The sequence below is a fragment of the Cryptomeria japonica genome, chromosome 5 (assembly GCF_030272615.1).
Source record: "Cryptomeria japonica chromosome 5, Sugi_1.0, whole genome shotgun sequence".
Taxonomy (NCBI): domain Eukaryota; kingdom Viridiplantae; phylum Streptophyta; class Pinopsida; order Cupressales; family Cupressaceae; genus Cryptomeria; species Cryptomeria japonica.
The window spans coordinates 25,500,093-25,527,014 of record NC_081409.1 but is presented as its reverse complement, the minus strand read 5'-3'; the positions used below and the strand labels follow the sequence as shown (position 1 = coordinate 25,527,014).

At 38.4% G+C, this 26,922-nt stretch overlaps 1 protein-coding gene across 1 annotated transcript in view; it reads left to right on the top strand.

Moving 5' to 3' along the window:
* LOC131033662 (probable NAD kinase 2, chloroplastic) overlaps positions 1 to 26,922 on the top strand; it is a 63,341-nt gene that overhangs the window by 11,265 nt on the left and 25,154 nt on the right. The window contains exon 7 of the mRNA XM_057964928.2: positions 1,703 to 1,804. Within this exon, the coding sequence (XP_057820911.2) occupies positions 1,703 to 1,804 (102 nt within the window). The remainder of the gene's footprint in view (positions 1 to 1,702; positions 1,805 to 26,922) is intronic.

The window sequence follows — 26,922 nt, the reverse complement described above, 5'->3', positions numbered from 1 at the left end:
GGATAACAATGTGACTATCTTAAAATTGGATATACAAAGTATCATCTGAATCACTGCATTGAAATCCAATCTGATGAAAATTACTATCCATCTTGACACGCCAGCCCTAAGTGTCTACTTGAGTCTATGAAAGACTTCTACCATTTTGCATAAACCCTTCTGCATATACCCATTCCAGAGGGGATTCTTAACATCCATCAGATACACCTTCCAACCATTCTGAGTAGTATGAACAAGAACAAGTCTAACAATATTGCACTTGGCAGTAGGGGTAACTGTGATGTTCCCACCAAATTTATTTTCCAGCTGGTTATAATCCTAACCCCTTAACCTCATTTATTAATCAGATTTTCAAGTTTTACAGGCTAAATGAACAGAAAATTGAAAAACAATAACACTCTGATACCATTGGAGTAAATTCATATATCTCGCACTCAACAGGGTGTTAGCAGACCACTATGCATTGATAAACCAATTTACAAACTGAAACAGTCAATGAGGTTACTCACTAATGATCTACAAGCATTTTAACTACTATGCATTTCAACATCATTTGTGACACCTGATTTCTAAATAAGAAGCATGTCTCATGACTAGATTAGAATTTTGACATTATATACTGAGCTTTTGATTTAGCCATATAGTTAGGCCTGCATGAAATCTTATCTTTGTGATTCTGTTTGAGGCTTTGAGCAGATATAATACTGGAAGCAGTGGATCTGTGATGTATTCATATTGCTATGATGTAAATATTATTGATTAAATTGATGATAACAAAAGGAGACAAAAGGCTCCTTAAATAGAGAATACAATGTGATTTTTCCATAACGGAAACGATAGAGAATAGAAACACGAAAGACAGAAAGGAAACTAAACATCTAATTAAGATGACCATTGAGGGAGGGTATCAAAATCCCTTAATGGTCATCTTAGTTAGTTGTTTAGTTTCCTTTTTGTCTTTCATGTTTCTATTCTTGATTGTTTCTGTTCTGGAAAGATTGCCTTGTATTCTCTATTCAAGGAGTCTTTCATCTTCTTTTGTTATCATCAATTTAATCAATAAAATTTACATGGTATCAGAGTAATATTCATATGCACCAGATTTTAATGCTATCATTTTCTACGTAAAACTACCCTAATCCGTACACTAATGAAGTGCAGACAGGATAACAGTATTTCTTGGAGATGTTAAGGAAACACGTTCATTATCTTGTTCCATTTCTGCTCTACAACAGTATCTTGACATGCATGGCCATCTTTGACATTGCTTACACTATTTTGTCCTTAACTTTTGATATACTTCCTAAAACTTGAACCTTGCTCATGCATCACTATGTCTCCAGCCTCAAGTCCCATACTTCACTTAAAATACCTTAGTTTAGGTAGTAGCTATTCTGAAAGTATCACATCCAAGTTTAACTCTCATCCGATACACCTTCTAGATATTCTCTTTGCCCATCTTTCTTATATTTGTGTTGACCATATAATTCTGATCTGCACAGAAAACTGAAAAGCAATGCTTCTTTTTCCTCATACACTGCATTGCAATCCATCAAGGGTAAAAAAATCAAAGGGTATGGAATGCATCTAGTATATTTGATAAGGCACAAATTATAACAAAGATGTTCACACATCACTATCTTCATTTTTTTTACTTATTTGCTTATTTTTTTGCAGACATATGATGTTTTCCTTTTTTCAGGTACACCCAAATGTTCCATGCATGCTATTCACTCCAATATGTCCTCATTCACTTTCATTCCGGCCTGTGATACTTCCAGATTCTTCTCAGCTTGAATTGAAGGTAAGTTCCTTGCATCTGACGTTTTTTGTATACCTGGATCTCCTAGTAGTTATTATCATATAAAAATTGATCTTGGTAGTTTTTCCCATGTAATAGTTAATTTTGACTTTAGTTGAACTCAAAAATAGTTTTGTAAATTAATAAGTGGCCCTTTCTACTAACATTTTGACACAACTTGTACTAAACTAATCACTGTAGCAACTTTCAACTAATTTAGAAGCACCAACTGAAAATACCCACATTAGAATATAGTAAGCTCCTAATGTCAGGGTTATCCTTAGACTCTAACCTAAAACTCGAGGGTTCATTTGTAATGTCCTTGACTATGTATCCCTCTTTGGGAACTAGAGGCTCTATAGTTCATACTCTAGTGATGGAGAGATTTCATCTTCTCCTCTTTTATAAGTGTTAGTTTTTAGTGATCAGATTAGCAGTATAGAACAGACAATCAGAATGCATAGTAAATCATACGCGTAACACACATGTACCCTGCGAAAACCTCCCTTTTGGAGGAAAAACCCAGCAACCAAAGATCTTAGGTCTGATTAGATTAGATATAGCAGCAGATTACAATACTGCCCTTCTAGGGCATACAAAGAACTTATCTGAATCACAGTTCAGGTCAGACTTGAACAATCGCCCAGATTGTTGATTGCAGATCACGTGAGGGAGTTCGCTTGCCCTAGAACAGATGTAGCACAGCCTGAAGTAGGTTCAGCAGTGTTGGAGCAGGTTTGGCAGCCTTGGGGCAGGCTCGGCAAACCTAGGAGCAGGTTCGGCAGACTTAGGAAGATGCTCGCCTAGCTAGAAGACAATTTCACTGACTGAAAGTATCAAATTCGCTGTTTATCTTGTGCAGACCGGTTGTGACCATTTCACACATCGCCCCATTAAAATGGGGGCCCCCTCTTTTCGCTTTTTGTTTTGCCTGTTCTTCTCTCTGCTTTTAGGGTTTTGAGTGAGTGAGTGGTCTGTCTGGGCTAGGGCTAAGCCTTAAGGGTTTCTTTTGGATATTTTTCAAGCTGAGTCCAGTCAAATTTTGAAAGTTATTAAGCGTCCTTCCGAGGGTTGATTATTGAAGTAAGGTAAGTCTGTCGGGAAGTCAGATATGTCTCAGGTTAGGTCTAGTCAGGGTTTTTTGGGGTAAAATTCAAATTTTGTCTAAGTGTTAGCATTTTGAAGATGAAATTGTATATTCTTGCCTAGGTAAATTTTGATAAAATTTCGGAGGCAAGATGATGCCTGAAACAGAGAAACTGCTCCTGTCCTTCACTGGAGGCCCAGGGCGAATTTCATTCTAAGTGCAATTTCTTGTTTTGCGAGGGCTTGCTAACTGATTCCTGGCCTTGAAGATGACCTAATTCTGCCTTGTGAAATGATTGGAGACCTAAATTTTGAATATTTTAGCCAGAAAGGACAAAAGTGCTCCCGTCCCTCTCCAAGGGACCAGGGCGCCAATGTTATTTAATGCATATTTGTCACTGACTTTTCTATTTTGTTTTGTGCAGGGTCTCCCGGAGTGATATTTGGATGTGACTCGATATTTTTGAAGATTTTGAAGGCATGAAAATGGTGAATTTTGGAGGTTAAAGGGAAAAGTGCTCTTGTCCCTCTCCAAGGGACCAAGGCAAAGTGCTCCCGTCCTTCACTGAAGGACCAGGGCGAAAAGACTTAGTTGAGCCATTCCTGGCCTTGTTTGGTCAAATTGAAACATCAAAGGCATAGCGAAGGATGAAATGAACATGATAGAGCATCCATACTTGATCAAAAACGATGAAATGATGAAGTTTTTGCCTAGAGGGTCAAAAGTGCTCCTGTCCCTCACTGAAGGACCAGAGCGCTTTTCTTTATATGCAGAATTTTAGACCTTTTTTGGACATTAACTTTTATTCATAGCATGAAGTAAGAGGAAATCTTCCCTAGCAAAGGAATTTCGAGGTGAAAAGTGAGACAATTTGGCTTAGAAGGCAAAAAGTGCTCCTGTCCCTCACTGAAGGACCGGAGCTTGAATTTCAAATTTGCACTACCTTTGCAAGATTAAAGTGATTTTACGATTTGAAGAGGTCAAGGGAAGCATGTTTTGTCCATTGAATATAATTTAAGCGGTTCACAAAGGAGTAAATCAACCCAAATGACAAAAAGTGCTCCTGTCCCTCACTGAAGGAACATGGCACTTTTTCAAGTTTCTCCTCTTTGTTTGATATTTTATGGCAAAACTTGACTTGGATGGGAAGGACGAAGGATGTTTTATGCCTTGGACGCGATTGAAGGTTTAAAAGAACAAAGAAATACACCAAGATGCAAAAAGTGCTCCTGTCCCTCTCCAAGGGACCAGAGCGGTTTTCCAAGAAAGTGTAAATCTCTTGCAAAGACAAGGCAAGTTTGTGATTGAAATGAATGGAAGAGGACATGATTAGCCCATTGAAGATAATTTGGGAAGCTAGCAAAGGACGGATAAGCTTGAAGTTGAGAAAGTGCTCCTGTCCCTCACTGAAGGACCAGAGCGCTTAACATGTTATCTAGCCTTTCTCACCAATTTTGGACAAATTGAGGCCAAGGCGCAAGTTTGAAAAAGTGTTTAAAATGCCTTGAAGTGGAATTGAGATGCGAGAGTTGCAAATTTTGATGACAACTGGCAAAAGTGCTCCCGTCCCTCACCAAGGGACCAGGGCGCAATTTCTAAATATGACCATTTACCTTGCATTTTGAAATAATATTTTTGTTTCCAGGACCCAAGAAGAAGTGGGGAATGATGTTCTACGCCTTGAAGATAATTTGAAGTTGATATGATCAAGAATTCATGCAATGGACTCAAAAGTGCTCTTGTCCCTCACCGAAGGACCAGGGCGCTTTTTTATGAAACAACAAATTCCCTCCGAGATTATGCTAAGGCAAAGTTGTGTGAGATGGGAAGGATCTTCTAAAGCATGGTGAACAAAGGTTTGACTTCAAAAAATTGAGAATCCTAGCCTAAAAATGAAAGAGTGCTCTTGTCCCTCTCCAAGGGACCAGAGTGAAGTTATTGGCATTCATTATTTTTTGCCATATCCCAACGTTTACATCCTCCAAATCGCAAGAAATGCCAAAATCATCAACTTCGAAATAAAAAAAAAGAGAATTAATTAAATTGGCATTTAATAAAGGCGCATAGCATTTAATAAATTAATTTTGAGCCTCGAAAAATCGATTTTTTATTATTAAGGCATTTAAAATTATTTTTTATTAAATTAAAATTGAAAATGGGGTGCTTGAGGTATCATGTTTTATTATTTTATTAGGTCGGCCTCTTGTTTTTGCAAATTTATTTATTTTTTGGCCTATTTTGCCAAGTCGGCCTATGGGGAGGTGAAGTGGTGAGCGCCCTATATAATAAGGGTGTTTTGAGCAATTTTAATCATCATTCATTCATTACTTCAAGTGCGATTTGAGGAGCAAAAGAAAGAGGTGCGAAATTTGGTCTAGTTGGAGCAAATTATCCTAAGTGTTAGAGGCTTAGGGTGGTGGAATTGATGCTTGAGAAGACTAAAGGAGCCGAATTCTGCTAAAGGAAGGACTTCGATCTCCATTTCGCCTAGCGAATTCACCTTATTTTTGCATCATTTTTTAGAATTAATTCTCAAGTGGAGGTATGGCGAGATCATCCTAGTCCCAACGTTGAAGTTTTAAGTTTTGAACTTTAAGTTTTTGAAAATTGCGTAGTTAATTAGGAAATGATAACTCAAGATTTATCATGAAGTTTCCTAATTAAAATCTTAAATCTTCCTTTCTACTCTATATTTCTAAGTTGCAAAATATATTACTCATTATGAAATGTTGTGTAGGTGTCAAGATGGCGACCCCAAAGGCAGGAGCATCCACTAGTCGTCCAGCTCTCATGAAGGAAGATCAGAGGAATGAAGAATTGGAGACCAAGATCGTGTCAAAGTGGAGCAACGTTGGAGATACCAACTTGGGAAACTTCAGTGTGAAGAAGTTTCGAGAGGTCCCTTACATTGGAAAGCCATCACCTGTCGCAAAGAGAATAATTGAAAGTGGCATCATCAAGGCGGCCGGTTTCCCTCCAGCAGTCCAGTGCCATGAGCTGATGATCGAGTGTGCTCGCCATTATGACCCACAATCAAGATCGATCGTATCCAAGGAAGGGAACACTTTGGCTTACCTTTCGGAGGAGGCTATAAGTGAAGCTCTCCATCTTCCAGAGCATAAAGATATGATTTACAAAAGCCTAGAAGGAGCCAGGTCGATGTATGAAGATGATCCAGACTCTTGCTTGAGCATCATCAATAAGAGTTGGTTACTCAAAAGTCGTCCTTGCCTGAGCAAGATTCCCAACAAACCACATAGGATCGACTTCCAGGAGGAGTACAGAGATTTGATAACTTTGCTCAATCGAGTTACAGGGGCTCCTCAGGCCTTCTATTTTGAGAAGTGGATGTTCTACTTCATCCAAGTGATAGTTCAAGGAAAAGGAACAATTCATTGGGCTAGAATTATTAGCCATTGCTTGGACGTGCAGTTAAGAAGACTAAAGCCTACCAAGTCATTTCACATGAGCTCATATTTCATATATGCCTTGATCAAGAGTTTCGAATATGCAGGACTACCTCACAGAGGAGTGATCGGAAGAGGACCCGGAGAAGTCAGAGTTTGTGATTCTTATGTTCATTTGCATCATCCACCAAGAAGTGACTACAAGTTAGTCAATGATACCTTCACGATGAACATCACTAGTTTATTGCAAGGCGGGATTCACAATCGACTATCTCTAGATGCACAAGAGCTTGTAAAGAGGTATGGTGCTTGGTTCATCCAGTTTCCAAAGTTTACATATATCAGAGTCCATGGATGTCCTTCACCCCCCTACATGTTGCCGAGGTATCCGACAGACAAGATAGTGCTACTCGAGGTGACTAGGCAGTTGGCAGACTATGCGAAGGCATTCAGACACAGGCATAGGAATGGAGCTCCCGTGCCCATCATATTGGGGAATTCAATTGAGGTATGTCCTAATGCTCTAGCCTTAGATGATGCAGAGAGGGAGTTGGCCTCATAGTCATTCACGTTCTTTGCCTTGAGGGAGAATTTTGATCCTTATGGGTATATAGAAGAGACATATGGTAGGAAGTACAAGCACGAATTTCAGGTAGAAGACTTTTGGATGAATCTCTCAAGTGATTTAGAAGTGAAAAGAAAGATGCATTCCAGATTGCCTTTAGATTTCATTAGAAAATGTAAAGTTTACTGAGTGGCCGATCAAGCTCAGGACAGTGGCAGACATCTCCAGTCATCCTATGATAGAGAAGACAAAGCAGTGAAGATAGATTGGAACGAGCTTGAGATTACAGACTTGAGAGCTTTGATGGCTCCAGTTTTGTCATATACTCACAGATGGGTGGATGTACAACATCAAAAGTTAAGAGAACAAAACGTACCAATGACTTATACTTTAGAGGAAAGACCAGAAGAAGGAGGAGCAAGCGCAAGTGAAGACAATTCTCATCCTAGAGGCGCGAAGAGGAAAGAAAGACTCGAGAAAAGGGAACCCTCCAAGAAGAAGCAAGAGGCTAATCGAGATCGCTCATCAGGTACATCATCTCGACATGAGAAAAGGACAAGTCACGTTGAAGGACAAGAGATGACGATGCCTGAGGTGGATGAGTCTATGGAGTCAATAGTACAAAATGATAGACTTGAAAAAGGGAAGGCACCTCAGCATTCATCAAGTCGATCTCCCCAAGTCAATGAGCTACATGAAGACAAGAATGATGATGAAGTGACATCTCCTCTCCGGGAAGACGAACCATTGCCTAAAGAAATACAAGTCAGAGAGACAAGATCCGCCATTCCAGATTGGTTGAAGGAGAGATTGACAAGGGTGATTGTGATTGAGGATGAAGATAATGTAATTGACTTAGAGAGCCTTGTAGGAAATTCTCAGGAAGTAACGGAGAAGAAGAAGGCCCCCAAGATGTCCAAGATGATCAGAGATGAGACAGGGTCCAGGAAGTTGTAGATAGCTACACCAACAGTGGACAAGTATGAAGGTGAAATCCTTGCAGAAGAGTACGATGTAGAAACATTTGAGCTTGGTCCACTCACTGCTGAACAGGCATTGGATGAGGCAACCGATTCATTTGAGGTACTTAAAGATAAGCTTAAGGAAGAAATGGAAAAGAATAGAAAGCTTGAAAGAGAGGTCGGTGCTTGGAGAGGCTACTTTAGTCATCTCAATCAGCCCTTGGGACGTTAGGATCCAGCAGTGTCTCCTGTGCAAGCACTTCCCCTTGAATCAGTTGGCGAGGCAGAGAGAGTCAAGAGCTTGGTTCAGCTTATGAGCTCTTGGATTGACAAATCCCACACAATTGTCGTTGAATTTGCAACAAGAATGATGCAGACAATCCATCGAGCTATTCAGGTCCTTGAGATCGTCCACAACCTGATGATAACAGTAGCCGCTTTCGCTCACACTAGAGATGTTATCATTCCTGTTCTACAAGTAATCAGGCAAACACCAAGGAAGATCCTAGCACAAGAAAAGATAATGGATGGAGGAGCTCATAATTTACTCCAGTGGTCAACTCTACTCCAGATAAAGGAGGTTCTTTTCGAGGATATCAGCACCAAATGCAATCAAGTTGAAGGCGTCATCCATCCAATTCAGGACAAGGTGTTTGAGGTGTTATGTACCATTCTTGGTAGGAGGATCGAAGTTGAGACAGATGTGGACCTTCAAGAGTTGGAAGAAAGGGTCAAGGTCATCTTTTGCAAAGATGAGAATGTCATCACGGATGAGCAATGGGATCTAATGTTCGCTACTATGCTCCTGATTGAGAAGATCAAAGAACTCGAACATGGATGGGATGCGACTCTTCTCAAGGCCTTTGATCAGGTTATCCACTTGGAAGAGCGAATGAGGAATCTTCCCGAGATTCCTATTGCTGAAATTGAAGGAATTGTGTCCAGATTCATTGCATATGCTAAGAAAGAACATTGGAAAGGAAATAAGGTTCTAGAAAAGAGGTTGTTGTAGATGATGTGGCACCTTAATTATCATTGGTCTATGTTTCCTAGATTTTTGTGCCAATTAAATATTTGGCTATGCATTTAATATTGTTCAACTAAAAAGGGAATTTTTTGTAACAAACCCTAATTAGGGTTTAGGTGTCAGAATCTCAGCCGCTGATCTTCTTTTGATCTGGGCTGTTCATTGTAATTGAGGATGCTATATATACCCTCACTCATTTTCACTTTGTCATTAGAGGAGATATTAGATAGAGAGAAGCAATTAGATGGTCAGATAATTAGAAGATTAGAGCTTTTGGAGAGAAGAAAGTTATTTTGTAGCAAGATTGAGCATTGAAGAAAGAATTTCAAGCAATTGTTGTCTATTTTGGCTTTGAGATCAATGAAATATTGAAGTTATGGTGTTTTATTGCAATTCTCGTGGCTACTTTCAATGTTGTTTACTTTCTTGAATCATTCTCAGTCGAAGTAGTATTTAAGTTTGAAGGACTAAGTGTTGAGCTTGATCTTTGGTGAGATTCACGTTCCAAACCACTAGCTTCTTACTGATTGTAAGGACGCCTTGTGTGGTCAACTAGAGATATTTGGATTGCTTGAACCTTCAATCATTCTTGGACTATTGATATGTACCTTTATGGTAGTATTTCTAATTCTTGATGATTTGAAAATCACTAATCACCTTAGAAGATTGCATCAATTCCAGTAGAGTTGTAATTGGTTGGCAATACTGAAATTGGTAGAATCTTACCAAGTTTAGCCTACATTGAGTCATTCTTAGGATTAGATTAGAATTCATCTCTTGCAAACCCTACCTTTTGATCTTTTTTGAGAACTTGTTAGTTTTAGGAAAATTCTGTTCCTGCAGTTCGAAAACGTAAGGCCCCTTGATGAAACAACATTTACAACGACCACTGGTGCTTATCCACACGTAGAGACCCTACATCGAAGAACCTTGGAGTCATCCTGATTGATCCTTTTTCATGACATCTTCAGCAATCAGAGGCTTTATTCAAGAGAGGATAAGGTACCCTTGGGTATTTTATTCTGTGTTTGATAGTGTACAAAATACACGTCAACAAGACCACAATTACATAATTCGCGTATGTAGTAGAGATGTGATGCTTGATGTGTAGGTTCTATTTGTGACTTCAAGTCACTTCTTATTTATATGCCTCAAACTCCTTTGCCACTTAGGTCGGCCTTGGCGCCAAAATGCATTTACAATTTATATATTAAATAGGTCATGCCCCATAACATTTACATGACACATAAGTTGTACGCCCAAATAGGGCCAGATAAATATAAAGCCGAATTGCTAAGGCCAAAGGCCACTTAGCACTTAGATGAACTAGGTCGGCCCTAGAAGGGATCCGACCTAGCTACACAACAACACTTCCTCTTAGCTAGGGAGGATTCCTTCTAAATGACGAAGTCACATAGTGACTACTACCATGGCTACTTCCATGAATGAGACACACCATAGCTACTCCCAGAGGGTGAACAAACTCATCATGGAACGTCTTCCATGATATGCACCATACCTACTTGCAGAGGGTGGGTCCACCATGCCTATTCGCAGAGGGTGGAATGAGGGCTCTAACCTCAGACTTCTCTCAGAGAAGAATGCAATACCACCATGCTTACTTGCAAAGGGTGGAACGAGGGCTTTCATCTCAACCTTCTCCCGAAAGATTGCCTTGACCGAGGTCTTTCACCTCAATCTTCTCCCGGAAGATTGCCTTAACCAAGGATATGGCTTCCTCTGAAGCTGAATGCAACAAGCTCCCTCTGAAGCTGAACACAACAAGCTCCCTCTGAAGCTGAACCTGATCGTAGTATCACCAAGCTATGTCTCTTAGTCTTCAGCCTGTGATGCTTCCTCATAGGATGTCTCAAAACCTTCCTCTCTTGAATACAATCATCATCTTTATGCTCCTCAGTCTATCCTGAAAGCATTTAAGAGAGGTTACAAATAGTTCAAGACTATCATACATGATTCACTATCCAATGAATTGATAACAACATGAAAAATTCAAAAAATACTTCTCTTATAAGTTAGTTTTCAACATAACCATCCACTTAGATCACACTCAATCAACTGATGATGGCTGCGTGGCCTTCGGCCCTCACCATCACTTAGAATCCATTCTCATCCATAAGCACTTCATAAATACCCTCGTCACAGGAGTGTGAATTTAGTTTGAAGTCTGGACACTACATGACATTAGCAATCAATAGTTGTGAATTGTTTCCCAGTTTGTATGAGTAGAGCGATAAGCCTGATAGAATTGCATTCACGCTAATCTTCTTCAACACTTCTCTGTGCTACCTTCAAGCTGTTAGGCTTTATAGAAGGAACCCGCTCTGATACCATGTTAGTTTTTAGTGATCAGATTAGCAGTATAGAATAGAAAATTAGAATGCAAAGTAAATCATACGTATAACACACATGTACCCTGGGAAAACCTCCCTCTTGGAGGAAAAACCCAACAACCAAAGATCTCAGATCTGATTAGATTAGATATAGCAGCAGATTACAATACTGCCCTTCTAGGGCATACAAAGAAGTTATCTGAATCACAGTTCAGGTCAGACTTGAACAATCGCCCAGATTGTTGATTGCAGATCATGTGAGGGAGTTTGCTTGCCCTAGAACAGATGTAGCACAGCCTGAAGTAGGTTCAGCAGTGTTGGAGCAGGTTTGGTAGCCTTGGGGCAGGCTCGGCAAACCTAGGAGCAGGTTCGGCAGACTTAGGAAGATGTTCGCCTAGCTAGAAGACAATTTCACTGACTGAAAGTATCAAATTCGCTGCTTATCTTGTGCAGACCACAATTACATAATTTGCATATGTAGCAGAGATGCGATGCTTGATGTGTAGGTTCTATTTGTGACTTCAAGTCACTTCTTATTTATATGCCTCAAACTCCTTTGCCACTTAGGTCGGCCTTGGCGCCAAAATGCATTTACAATTTTAAATATTAAATAGGTCATGCCCCATAACATTTACATGACACATAAGTTGTACGCCCAAATAGGGCCAGATAAATATAAAGCCAAATTGCTAAGGCCAAAGGCCACTTAGCACTTAGATGAACTAGGTCGGCCCTAGAAGGGATCCGACCTAGCTACATAACAACAATAAGATCTTTCATCTTATTTTTAAATCACAAATATTCATCAAACTCATGCTTTCAATTTAATTCAATTACAATAGAATGGTATCAACATGCACCAAACCACACATGGAACATATTGTCCCAACATCATATATTTTCATAGTGATTGGCTCAAGAAAACATCATCTATGCACAATGTGGCTAGCTCTTGCTTGTGTCACACACATATAGGTGATTAGCTCTTATATGCTTCCCAAGTACACATAGGGTTTATCTAGGGATATGTCATCTATACATAGGATGATTGGCTTGTATGCACATCATAGATACACATGGTGACTAGCTTAAACATGTCATATATACACAAAATGACTAGCTCAAGCACCCAATGCATATACACAATGTGTTAAGTTTCACAAGTACACGTAGTGACTAGCTAGCAAGAAGTTTTTGCAAGCATCCTTTCCTTCTCTTTGTCCACTAACACATAAGTCTATACATACATCCCATCTAAAAGGGCATATTGGTGCATTCCATATTGCACTGTGGGTCCCATCCTTTTTTTCCAATCCACTATCTCATACTACTTGTCATCATCACTGGCAAAAGCATAAGTATAACAACATGCACAATAGTTGAGACCATTTTTACACAAGTACACATTGATGGACTTACACATACATGTGATTTCGCCATAGTGTCTGAGAAAGTGGGACATTGAAATTAACATTTTAGACGAAATTTTCACTTTCTATCAGTCATAGCAACTAAACCATTAAGAATTTGAAGATGATGTAAAATAATGATTTTTGATATTTTGTGTGTAGATTCTAAATATATTTGAATTTTTTTTTTTTAAAGCTGATTTGTGACCTTTTTAAAATGTATTAATAATTTATTTTTCATAGTTTACAACATTTTCAAAAAATGATATTTATTCCATATGTATAACTTTTTTTTACCAATAAGGATAAAATTATAAATTCTTAAACATAGATTGGGAATACCAATACCTAGCACATATATATTTTTCTCATAATTTTTTGGTCTGTAGATTTTTTTTAGTAAGTTTTTGAAGTTAGATTAATTATAAATAGTATAATTTACTATTTAGGAATAGGTTTATTCCATAACACAACTTTTTTGTATACATCCGAATTAACTTTTTTTGTCTTTTGAAATAAAGATATCAATACATAGTGCTTAGATATATTTTTGATTTTTGTCCTATATTTTTTCTTTTGCTTGTGTGAAATTAAAAAACTTTATATTTGATGAAAAATCTTTGGTCACTAGAAATAGAAAATATATATAATAATTAAATTAAATGCTTACAAAATATAAATTTTAAATTACTTCATTGGAATCCCCAAAATGTAAAGCAAAATTAGTTTTTAAGAACATTTTGATATGTATGGAGGAGACTCCATTGGGGTTTTGATTTAAGGTTGGGGGTGTTAATTTTAGCACTTTCAGATTAATCTAAACTCAGAAAATCAGAATTTAATTACTAACTAAATTGATTAAATGAAGGGTTTGTAGTTTTCCAGATTTAAACATAACAAAGAAAGGAACAAAATAAGAACAAGACACGGTTACCCCGGGAAAACCTCCTAGGAGGAAAAACCTAGCCAGAAAAGATCCTCAAATCTGATTATGAATTATGTTCATATGAAGGTTACAACACTTATCTCAAGTACTTGAAGGTGATTGTACTTAGGACTGATAATGTCTTCCACAAGACTGCACTTTCACAAGTATCAAGTAGTCACATTTGCACTTTTAACCCTTCCAACAGCAATCAGGTCCAAACCCTAGGTCTGTAATGTATGAAGTCTGCTCTTTGATGGACTGCAACTTTAGTTTGCTCTCCTCCAACCTTAGTTTGCTCTTCTCATGAATGAATTTCACACTTTTACTGGTAGAAGTAGTTCGCTGATATAACTGAGGTATTTCGCTCTAATGGCAGATATAATCTCCCTCCTTTAACTCGCAATGGTAGACACATATATATTTCACATGGAATAAATGAAGGATGAATGTGTTTGATTGAGGTGAGAAGTATCTTTATTTATATGGTGCATTGTCCATATATGTCGGCTTATCCTTTAATTTACATTATTTTCCCTTTAATCTGAAATGCATTGTTTATAGGGTTGGACCTTTGCATGTGGCGTGGTGTAGCGTGGGGGTTCTTAAAGATGTGTCGTGAGGTATAGGGCCCAGCCCTACACGCTAGAAGAGGGACCAGACCCTTAGGCGGATTCCAATGTTGCCTAAGGCAATTGGAATCCGCCATCCCTAATTACAAACAACACTCCCTCTTAATTAGGGAGGAGAATCATAATCATAATCTTCCATCTTGCACATAAGCAAAGAATGGAACTACATAATATAATCTTCCAGCTCGCACACAAGCATAGACTGGATCCACCTTACATTGCCCGCAGAGGGTGGAGAGGATCTTTTCTACCATCTTACATTGCCCGCAGAGGATGGTTAACAATTACACTTCTCCCTGAGAAGATTACAATACCATCTTACATTGCTCGCAGAGGATGGTTAACAATTACACTTCTCCCTGAGAAGATCAAAATACCATCTTACATTGCTCGCAGAGGATGGTTAACAATTACACTTCTCCCTGAGAAGATTACAATACCACCTTACATTGCCCGCAGAGGGTGGTTTGATACAACACAATGTATCACTGAGGTTGAGACTCCCTCTCAATCAGGGTTTCATTTTCCACAACACCGAGTCTGTCCCTGAAGTACACAAACTTCACTTTGGATAGAGGCTTGGTAAGAATATCTGCAACCTGCTCATTAGTGCTGACATATTTCATTTGAATGGTGCCTCTTTGCACCATATCCCGAATGAAATGATAATGAGTTTCCACATGTTTTGACTTGTCATGAAACATTGGATTGATAGACATTTTGATACAACTCTGATTATCACAATGAATAACTGTAGGATCCCAAGGCTAACCAAACAGCCCAACAAGAAGCTTACGAAGCCATACTGCTTCCCTAGAAGCTACACTTGTTGCAATATACTCAGCTTCAGCAGTACTTAGTGCCATTGAGGATTGTTTTCTGCAAGCCCAAGAGATCACTGCAGATCCTAAGCTGAAGCAAATGCCGGAAGTGCTTTTCCTGTCTTTGACGCTTCCAGCCCAATCTGCATCTGAATAACCTTCCAAGGTTATTGAAGTGTTAAGTGGATACTTTAGCCCATAATCAACTGTGCCTCGCAAGTATCTTAGGATATGCTTGGCTGCAATAAGATGAACATGTTTGGGCATGCTCATGAACTGGCTGAGAGCATTCACTGCAAAGCATATGTCTTGTCTAGTGTTAACTAGATACATCAGCGATCCAATCAACTGCTTGTACTCTGATGGATCTACAAAATCCGAGTTAGCTGCAGAAACACTTAACTTCTTTAAGTTAGATTCCATAGGAGTAGACATAGGTTTACAATCCATCATTCTAAATCTTTTCAAAATATCAATAGTATATTTTCCTTGACTTAGAAAAATTTCGTTAGATCTTTGCCATACTTCTAGACCTAGAAAATAATGCATTAGACCTAAGTCTTTCATTTCAAATTCTGAAGCTAGTTCTTTCTTACATCTAAGGATAAGTTCATCTTTACCAGTAAGAAATAAATCATCCACATATAGAACTAGAATTAGCATTTCATTATTGGATAACTTAAAGTAGATGTTAGAGTCAGCATCATTTTTACAAAAACCTAAACTCAACAAGTATTTATCAATTCTTTCATACCAAGCACGAGGAGCCTGTTTGAAGCCATACAGAGCTTTCTTCAACCTGCACACATGAGTTATTCTATCCTGAATCTCATAACCCTCAGGTTGTTCAATATAGACCTCTTCCTCAATGACACCATTAAGGAAGGTAGTCTTAACATCCATCTGATGTAGCTTCCAACCTCTAGCAGCAGCAATAGCTATTATAGTTCTAATAGAAGTATATCTAGCAACAAGAGCAAATGTTTCTTCATAGTCTATGCCTTCCTTTTGAGAAAAACCATGAGCTACAAATTTAGCCTTATATTTTTCAATACTACCATCAGCATTATGTTTAATTTGTGAAACAAATCTGCAGACAACAAAACTGAAGCCCTAGGCTGCAGTGAGATCCACACTTTTTTTGAAAAAATAATGCAAAAACTTAAAACCCCAGGAAAATATGAATTTCTGTTGTTGCATGGGCAGAAATCCGTTGGTCGCAGCAGTCGGATGCTTAGAAAAACAGGCCGTGTGAGAGGAAGAAAAACAATCCCGTGAAAACGCGACCAAAACCTTGAAATTTTTTTTGCATGATTTTCATAGAACTCAGCACAAGCAGAAGAGAAGAAAAAATGCAAGATTTTGGCATACAAAATGCTTGTGGCTAGACATAAAATTCATGAGTGGATAGAAATAAACACTTAGGCGAGGAAAAAAATGCCGCCTAGATACAAGACACTGACTATATTCAAAACGCCAACTAGATACAAAAAATTGCCCAGCAAAAAACGGACCAGATCGTGCCAAAAAAAACTAAAAAACAAACTGGGTTGGGCCCAAAAAACACAATAGAATGCATGTTGTGTAGAAAATACAACTGCGAAAAAATGGCCACGATTTTTTCGAAACGACATCAAATACCTTTAGAAAACCCTTGAAAAATTGCATAGACTACAACATTTTTTTTTTGCATAAAAAAATGATTAAAAAATTTCTGGAAAAACATTATAGGAAGAGGCCTCGAATTTTTATTAAAAAATTCACCAAACTTTAAAGAACCGCATCGACCCGCTCTGATACCATGTAATAGTAATTGTATATTTAATAATGAAAACGGAGTTTACAATATATAGGATATTACATTACGATGTTTCTAAACAAAACAAGCGTAAAAAGAAGCCAAAATTTGAAACTAACTCAACTAACTAAGATGATTGTTAAAGAAACATCACATTATTTTAATAATGACACCTTCAACTCTCTTGGTTGCCATTCCCTAATTAAATTTGTGGTCTCCTAAATAGCATTTTGTTGCTGCTCCACAATTAAGTTCGCCTTCTTCAATATGGCAATTGGTAGGTGTATCGTCACCCTTTAGTTTGTTTCTCTTCCCCCTTTTTTTGTTATTTTATTTCACTTTTCCACTCATATGAGGAATGTGACAATTGTATATTTTGAGAAGATGCACTATCATCCTATCAATCACTTCTATCTATCAATCACTTTGTATCTAGCATAGACCAAAGTACTTTCTAGAAATTGCTCAAAAAATTGGTATATTTGAAAGGACTGCTTTAGGAATTCCAAAATGGATTCAAACATGCTGAAAACATAGGTGATCGTTTGTGGAGATGTGATAGTTTTCTTGCAGGGAACCAAAATTGTTGTTTTTAGTAACTCGTCAATCTCTAAAAAAACACAATCATTACTATGTTTAATTATAGGGTAGCTTGAGAGAAAATGCATGGAATTGTTTTTCAATGGTCTTTTTGAAATTGGCAAAGGTGTGTAGTGTGTACAATCCTTGCATTTTGTTGACCGAGTTGGCTATTGCACATGATGTATTTGTTGACATTTGACTTGAGATGTGAAAAAAAAAAGTTTGCAACACCGCCAAGGGTCTTTTCCACTTAATATGACCTGCATCCTTGTTAAAATGAGCCTCCTATAATGTCCCCTTCCAGCCAGTGATCACTCCTGGTGAAGAATAGCCTATTCAAGAGGCCCGTAGGCTATTTTTGGCAAAATTAGGGTTTCCATCTTTCGGGAGGATTTTGAGTGGGAAGCAGTTGGAGTTTGGTAGAATGAATCAAGGTTTCCTTCTGGGTTTTTAGTAAGCTTCGCAGTGGTATGACATACAATCAATTCAGGGGACTTTGCAAAACTTACTATATTTAGTAAGTTGGTGGTAGCTGTTAGGGTTTTGAGACTATTCTAAGTTCTCCGAGCTTCTTCGCACAGTTCGAAAAACAGGTTGTTTGGAGTTGTTTTTGGGACTTACTATTTTTAGTAAGTGCCATTTCTGGCAGTTCTATTTTAGTAGGGCAGTTCAGAACTCCAGTTCAGTCTAGCTGTTGGTTCAGCACTTCAATCCTCAATCCAGTTGGTATTGATTAGTATTTGGCTTGCAAAATTATTTATTAAATATTAACACTGCATTCTAAAGTTAATATTTAATTATTATTTGGACGACTTTGGAAAGTTAATATTTAATTGTTATTTGGACAACTTTGGAGATATAAAGCATGTTTTATTTAAATGATTTTATTGCTCTCCTAAGTTGGGCGCCTTACTGAAATAATGTTTTAAGTCGTCAATTGTGGACCTTGCAAATGGGCGAACTTGTCTAGATGGTGCGAATTTCTCCTTGGGCACCCATGTGGTGAAATGAAATGGAAATGCAACGCCATTTTGAAATAAAATGAAATGTAATTTGCTTTGGGCGAATTTGGGAGCAGTTGAATTTGAATTTGGTGGAGCAAATGTTATAAATAAGAGCCTTGGGCTCTCATTTTGGGGATATGAAGAAATTAAATTGTTATGTTGCCGAAATGGTGAGCGAATATGAGCTTCGGAGTTGAGGCTTCCTAGCTTGCACAGTTTCGTACTTGCAGTACAGTACCTAGCTGATCAGTGTGTCTGCGAGTGAATTTTGGTGTGTGGATTTTCAATTTTTTGAGTTTGGTGTGTTTCCTGTGTTGCTGGTTTTGGAGTGGCTGAAGCGGATTTCTGTTCATAGCTCTCTGCCTGAGCATCTGTTTCTTCTGGGTAGAGGCTCATTGGAAGCGTCTTGGAGAGGTGACATTCATCTGGAAGGGCGTGGGATTTGATGCTGGGTTGAATTTTTAATTGCAAATCATACCTCCTAGCTGGGCGTACATTTCTGGGGCTGCCTCGGTTTGCGTGCTGTCCTTGTGTGGTGATTTTGGTGTTGGTTCGAGTTCCTTGCTTGTTTGCCTTGGTCTTATCTGTGGTTTGCCTCTGTTCGTGTGCATTTTGGAGCTGTTTCGGAGTTGTGTGCATATCAGTGTTGCTGGTCCAGTTCTGGAGTTGCTGGTATTTTATATCAGACTTGTTATTTTATGTTTTTGGCTTAAAAGCAGCTATAGTTTATTGTTATAAGCTTGTAGTACTTCATTGTAACCATCTTTGTATCATTGGTTAGTAATACTAACCTCTATTATTGAACTTGAAGTGCTCATTGTAATCCCCACCGCCTTAGTGTTTTAATTTCAGTTGGTAGCTTAGTCCTCCCGCTGCATAAGCGGTCGAGTGATATTTTGTTTGTAATGGTCCTCTCGCTGCATAAGTGGTCAAGTTGAGTTTTGTTATGTGTATTCAGTCCTCTTGCTGAAAAATTGCGGTAGAGTGATTCGTGTTGAGTGTGCTCTTTGTTCCCTTGGCTGGTTTACCGCCAAGTATCTTGTTTACCCGCTGGACAAGCGGAAGGGGCTGGGTTGCCGCCCAATATTGTAATCAGTACTTCAGCGGTTTGCAACTAACAATCCCATGCTACCGTATGCTTTCACCCTCCCAGTTTGGGTTCTCGGTGATCAAAAGGTGTAGGGTTCTGTTGACGTGTTTTTTGTACACGATCATACACAGAATAAAATACCATTAGGCATCTTATCCTCTCTTGAGAAAATAGTCTCTAACTGCTGAAGATTCGCGTAAAGGATCAGTTAGGTAGACTCCAAGGTTCTTTTAGTGGGGTCTCCACGTGTGGACAAGCTCCAGTGGTATGATGTGATTTGCTGGAATCACAAGGGGACTTACATTGAACTTCCGATCTGCTTTGCTGGACACAGGCTCTTACTAACTTAGATTAAAAAAAAAAAAAAAAAAAAATGGAAAAAGGATAAGGGCGAAGAGAGGATCTAATCCTAATACTAAGAATGTAGGAGCAATGACTTGACCTTTTGATGAAACTCTAACTAGATCTTGTTTTGACATCAATGGAACATCTACACAAGACTAGTGCGATCTTCTAAGGGGGCTTTATGATGTTCAAATCATCACCGCAGGCATAGATACCATCCAAGTTGATGCATATCAATGAAGAGGCGACAAATTGAAATTGAGCTTAGGCTGAATGATTCCAGTTGACTACGCAAGGCAAGTCTGCAATCAACAAACTGCTAGTAGTATGGATGTACGAATTCCACCATCAATCAAGCACATTTCCTCCATTCATCTAATTATCTACCATCTAAGATTGAAGACTCAACAAGAAACCATGCAAATTGCAAGAAAACGACATATTTCACCATTACTTCAATGAAAATGGAGTTTGTTTACAATCAATGGCAACAATTTCTTGCCTTGTCCTCCTATTCTACTCTAATTGCTATTCTATCAACTATATTCTAACTCTTCCAACTATTTACAACTCTCTCTAATCATCTAAAATTCTTTTTTACAAAATGAAATGCCTGGGCTTATATAGTGCCCACAATACAATTTGATGGCTTAGATCAATTCAAGATCAATGGCCAAGATTTTACAATGAAAACCCTAATTAGGGTTTGTTACAACCATTACATAACATTTAATGCTTGACCAATGATAAAATTGTATTGCTTGGACACATGTCCCTTTTAGAAAAATCGACCAATGGATAGCCGGGGTAGGTACATCGGAGTTTGTGCCACCTTCCATGAGTTAAGTACATTGAATCTGGACATGCTGAGATGGACTTCATTGACTGGAGGAGTGATGACTAGGACGCCACCTCATCTGACACTTGTAGCTTGCTAGATATTCAATTTGATGTCGTTGAGAGGCTATCTTTAATTAACTCTTGTCCTAACTCCTTTTGTCCTTGATGTGCAGGATGATGTACCTCGCCTTGGAACGCTGGATTGGAAGAGGTCGCCCTTGTCTTGGCTTGATCGTCCTGGCGAAGACCGTCCTGGATCCGGCTTGATTTTCCTTGATGAGACCTTCATTTGATGCCTACACAACATTTCAAAATTAGTACCATGATCTTGCAATACATAACATAAATTAGAGAGCAAATTTTAGGAAACTTAATGATAAGTCCTTTATTAATCATTTTCTAAAAATGACTCTTGAGCTAGGAATTCAAAATTTCAAAATTTCAAAATCTAAGCTATGACGATTAACAATCAAAATCAAAACAATAAATCCATATCGCCATACCTCACTAGAGAGCTAACTCTAGAATGCAAAATGAGGAATTTGCCTAGGCAAAAATCAAAATTCGATAGTCTTGATGTGATCTTCAAAAGAACGTTCCTCTTATCAACTTCGCCACCCTTCAAGTCTTGGACGTGATCTCCTCTTCAAGTTAGCAATTTCGCCATCCTTGATATGTCTTTGACGTCCTCCAATGCCTTGGACAATTCGCACTTCCTTGGATAGTACTAACGCCTTCCTTTGGATATAAATTCGCACCTCCTTGAACACAACTTCGCACTTCTCCCTTTGAAATTTGCTCCTCCCCTTGAATGATCTTGGCGCCTTCCTTTGTATACTCCAAATCGCATTTCTCCTTTGTCTTCCTCAAATCGCATGTAAGAGATGAAAATGATGATGTGAAAATGAAGATTTTCACCCTCCCTTTATAGCGCTCACCTCATACTTACCACCTTAGGCCGACTTGATAATTAATAAGGCAAATTAAACGTTTTTTTAATAAATAATAAAGGCCGACCTTGACAAAATAAACCCAAGCGCTCCCTTTTGATTTTTATTAAATTAATAATTAATTATTAAATGCCTTTATTTTTAATTAATAAATTTCGATTTTTTTACAAAGGCAAAAAATAATTAATAAATACATACCATGCGCTATTTAAATGCTTTTAATTAAATATCGATTTTTTCTAGCATTTAAATAAATTTAAAAAATGTGTTTTAAGCGCCAAAATGAAAAAGTGGGAAGATACGTACCTCATCGCCCTGGTCCCTGACTGAGGGACAGGAGCGATTTTGCTCTTGTGGGCCTCATTTCACTTCATCACCTTCGAAAATTATATTCAACGGATTCGCAATGCCTCCTTTCATTCATTCATGCCTTGAGATCGGTTGAAATTTGGCGAGAAAATCATCTACAACAAAAATCGCTCTGGTCCCTTCCTGAGGGACAGGAGCGAACTTAAGCATTTTGGTCCTTTGTTGACGTTTGATAATCTTCAATTTGTCTTCAACGGGTTCGATTGACCTCCTTTCTTGCCTTCGAACATAAAAGTTTGCTTGATCTTTGCCCAGATCGTACCTTATGAAGAACTTCGCTCTGGTCCTTCAGTGAGGGACAGGAGCGAATTTGACCCTCTAGGCAAAACTTCATCATTTCATTGTTTTTTGATCAAGTCTGGATGTTCTATCATGCTCATTTCGTCCTTCACCATGCCTTTGATGTCTCGATTCGTCCAAACAAGGTCAGGAATGGCTCAACTAAGCATTTTCGCTCTGGTCCCTTGGTGAGGGACACGAGCGATTCGCCTTGGTCCCTTGGAGAGGGACACGAGCGCATTTCGCTCTGGACCCTTGGAGAAGGACACGAGCGAAATTTGACTTTTCGCACTCTCGATCAGGACAATTTTAATGGAATATAACATTTAAGTATAAGTGACATTTCCTTCTATGTTTCTTCTTTCTTATACTTTAAGTTATATTCCATATATACTTTCAGGATGTTTGAGAGTGGTTTCAGACCTCCAGGAGTTATATTGCAAAATCTAGTTTTTGGAGGTTTTTCAGTTTCCAGACTTAGTCAAATTTCAAGATCAGGACATTCCAGACTTAGCCAAATTTCAGGATCAGGACCTCACTCAAGCCGGACTTGCTACCCTGTTGATCTCCCCGACAGCACTTCAAGTTATATTCATTTGATAAAATGTACCTCTTTGGACCTTCTCACATCGTCAAGACGTTAAAATCTTGCAAGGACAAAGCAAAATTGGATTTGTAGCTCCGGTCCTTCACTGAGGGACAGGAGCGATTTAGGCAATTAGCACTGTTATGGACGTCCCAAAAATCTTCAATTTATATTCAACGCATTTATCTCATGTTTTTCCTTGTTTTTGAACGTAAACTTGCCTTGACCTTTGTCTGGATTTTGCAAAATGAAGGAAATCGCTCTGGTCCCTGGGAGAGGGACGAGAGCTACAAGGTACCTCGCCCTGGTCCCTTGGAGAGGGACAGGAGCGATATGGTCAATATAGGTCATTCTCCTTCGTTTTTGCATATCAAATTATATTCATTTGGCAAAGCATCTTCCTTTGGACGTCCTCAAATCATTAAGTCATCAAAATCTTGCAAGGACAAGGCGAAATTGAATTTGTAGCTCCGGTCCTTCACTGAGGGACAGGAGCGATCTTTCCTCCTGGAGGCATTTCTGTGCTCATGAAAATCTTCAATTTATATTCAATGGAAAGATCTCGCCGTTCTCCATCACTTCAAACGTAAAATTTGTCTGGACTCTGCAAGAATGATGAGATATTTGAGATTGAGCTCCTGTCCTTCACTGAGGGACAGGAGCGATTTTGCTCCTACCGGCCAAAATATCATGATTTTACACATTTTATCACTTCACAAGGCGAAAACAAATCATTTGAAATGCCTAGGATCAAAATTCAAAAAAGTCAAAATTTGGTCAAAAATATTCAATTGGACAAAAATTCACATTTCATCTTCAACACTTAGACAAATTTAAGCTTTGCATCAACATTCCAATTGAAAATTAGACCATTCTGGCGAATTCATTTCATTCAAAATTTGCATTCTAGAAAAGGAAATTCAAAAAGCTCCCAAAACCGACTGGATTCTGGCCTGAAAAGACGGTAATTAAAACCCTAAGGCTTGACCCTAAATCCAGACAACTAACAAACTAACAAAACCCTAAAAAAAGCAAAGCGAAAACGAACAAAACGAGCAAAAAACAAGGGTCCCCATTTGCAATGGGGCGATGTGTGAAAACGTCACAACAGGTTCCTTCTTACTGGTTTTGGATTTCTTATTCTAACCCTAACGGGTGTTTGGTGTGTGGTAAAACTGGTAAAAAAAATAAAAAAATTATTGGGGATATTACACCTCCCAAATCAATTCTTGTCACTCTATCTCATGCAAAATGCACAAGTGCCCAAGGTAGTAGAGATGTCCATCCTGCTCAGACAATCTACAGCTAGATTGGTACTTCACTTCTTATGCTTGATGTTCAATTGGAACTGCTAAAGATAAGAAGACCATTTATGATGTTGTACTTATTGCAACTTGTGTTAATTGTGTAAGAATTGAAGTAGCTTTTTATCTGTGTAGATCACAGTCTCCTTGCTCAAGATATAATGTTTCCAATGCTTACATACATGCACGATGGCATAAAGCTCAGGTTCATATGTTGGGCAGCTTATAAATGTTTCACTTTGGTATGTAATCGGATGACCGTGTTGAGTGAGGACTGCTCCAAGTGCATATTTGGTGCATTGGTCTCGATCTGGAATTGTTGTTGAAGATCTGATAGAACATTACTGGTGTGGAACAGGGTTTGCTTTTGAATACCTCAAATTCTTTTTGTTGTGTGGTTGTCTAGATGAACCTTGCTTTGGAACCACCTCTAGTAACTTAGTTATTGTCCAAGTTACACGTGAAAAACCAAGTACAAGTTGTAACCATATGAATTTCAACTTTTGTGCCCTCTAAAATCCCTAGGCATTTTTTAGGAGTGGCATGGTGCTCAAGCTAAAGTGAATTTGAAAACATAACAAGATGGTGTGCTTTTCCCTTGATGTGGTCACCTTAAAACTCTGCCATACTCCCTGGTCAACATTGTGAGATTTACATGCTTAAGTGTAGAAGTTAAAGCAAAAGAAAAACAAACATGGTGCCCCCCTCACTGTAGTCAGCCCATGTCAAGGGAAAGCTGGATTTAAATCATGAACTGCCTATATATGCAAGTTGCCATTCATTCAAACTCATAAATAAGTTTGTTTCTGCTCTTCATAGCAGAAAATAGCTTCTGTTTTCTGATTATTGCAGGTTGAAAACTGATTTCAGGTGCTATAGTGAAGGGTCTTCTAAGGTTGCTTCTGTAGATGAAGTGTTTCAGTTTCAACATCTTATTATTCATATTCTCATCACTAATTACTGCTGGACAGCAAAAATAAATCTTTGCAGCTATGGAGTTGCATGAAGATGTTATTCAGCTCAAGACGTAATTATCAAATAGCTTACATCATGTTTGGAATACCTTTCTTGTCCACATGAACACATTGGAATTGAAGATGGAAGTGAGGGTTAGATAGGAAGCAACTTGGCCATCAGATTGGTAGAAAGTGGCCATTGGACACGGAAAATTTAATATGCAGCCTTGAATTTTTTTTTTAGTGTTGCGAGTTTGGAACCAATTTGTAATGTTTGAAGATTGTTTTGATTTCAGATATCATTCATAGAGAATATACAACGGAACATAAAATATTGCAAATAGGATAGCAAACATAATGCAACAAATTCATCATTAATCTTTTTCAATCTTATTCAAACCAACTGACATCAGATGTAATACAATTTGCAGACCTGAAAATGGTTTCCAACCATGAAATTCACTCTTAGAAAATAACCAGCAACCGAACTGGGCGCTAAACTTGAACAGGGGTGATTTGCTAGATATTTGCTAGATATCATTCATAGAGAATATACAATGGAACGTAAAATATTGCAAATAGGATAGCAAACATAATGCAACAAATGAACAAATTCATCATTAATCTTTTTCAATCTTATTCAAACCAACTGACATCAGATGTAATACAATTTGCAGACATGAAAATGGTTTCCAACCATGAAATTAACTCTTAGAAAATAACCAGCAGCCAAACTGGGCACTAAACTTGAACAGGGGTGATTTGCTAGATATTTGCTAAGTCTCCAAACCTTCACCGAATCTGCTCCCGCTCAATCAAACTCCAATCTGCAGTGTTAGGACTCGGCGAGGGTGACTTGACTTGGGACTTGCCGAGTCCAGGTAAGTTTTGGAACTCTTGTGTAGAGTGGCAAACTTAATTGCCTCATGCTCAGCCATAGGTCTAAGAGCTAGGTAATTGTCCAACTTCTATACCCATGCTCTAGCTGTGCATTTGTCAGTACCATCAAAATGAGCAAGTGTAACCTTGCCCAATGTTTGTTGTAGGTCCCTTTCAATTGCTGGTCCTCTATGATCAGCTCTTCCTCCACCTTTCTTCTTGTTTTGTTCCACGAACTCATTGAAAATCAAATTGTTTTTAAGAGCTTCAAGAAGGGTGTCATATTCTGCACAAGCATTCTGCAACTCATCTACCAATAGTAGAGGAGTCTCATAAGCAACTTGTAATGCATCGCTTTGTATAAAAGTGGGTTGGAAAGGCCTAGGTACTGTACTTGACTGTAATGTTCCCAATTTGGAGCTAAGGCAAAATCTAATAAGGAATGAGTGAATAATTAAAATAAGGCCGAAAAGCTTAAGTAATGTGCATAAATATTTTAATTATTCGTTATGACTTAAGTTGGGGCCATTTTAAAGTTATAACGTTCTCTCCTAGGCGACCATACTTGGGGGTCATTTAATAGTTAATACAACTTATATTTTTTGCCTAAGTCACTAATGAGGAGTCTTCTAGAGGCAATCGATGGCTTTTTTGGAGAGCATGGAGTTATTATTTAAGGGGTCGATTCACCAAAGAAATCATTCATTATGGTCTTCTTTTATCGATTTATGAGTTCTCTGCAATTTAGTATTCAAGCAGGAAGAAACCCCTGTTACCAGCAGTTCTGGATGTAGCCCCAGGTCTGCAACAGCATTCAAATTCATTCTGGAAGCAATAAATATCTGCTCAAAGCTTTATCACTAGGGCTGAAGGTGTTTATTTGGCGATTGGAAGGCAACAATATCAGTTTGGTTGATATCACAGCCAGGTAGAAGGGTTTGCAGCTCAGAACA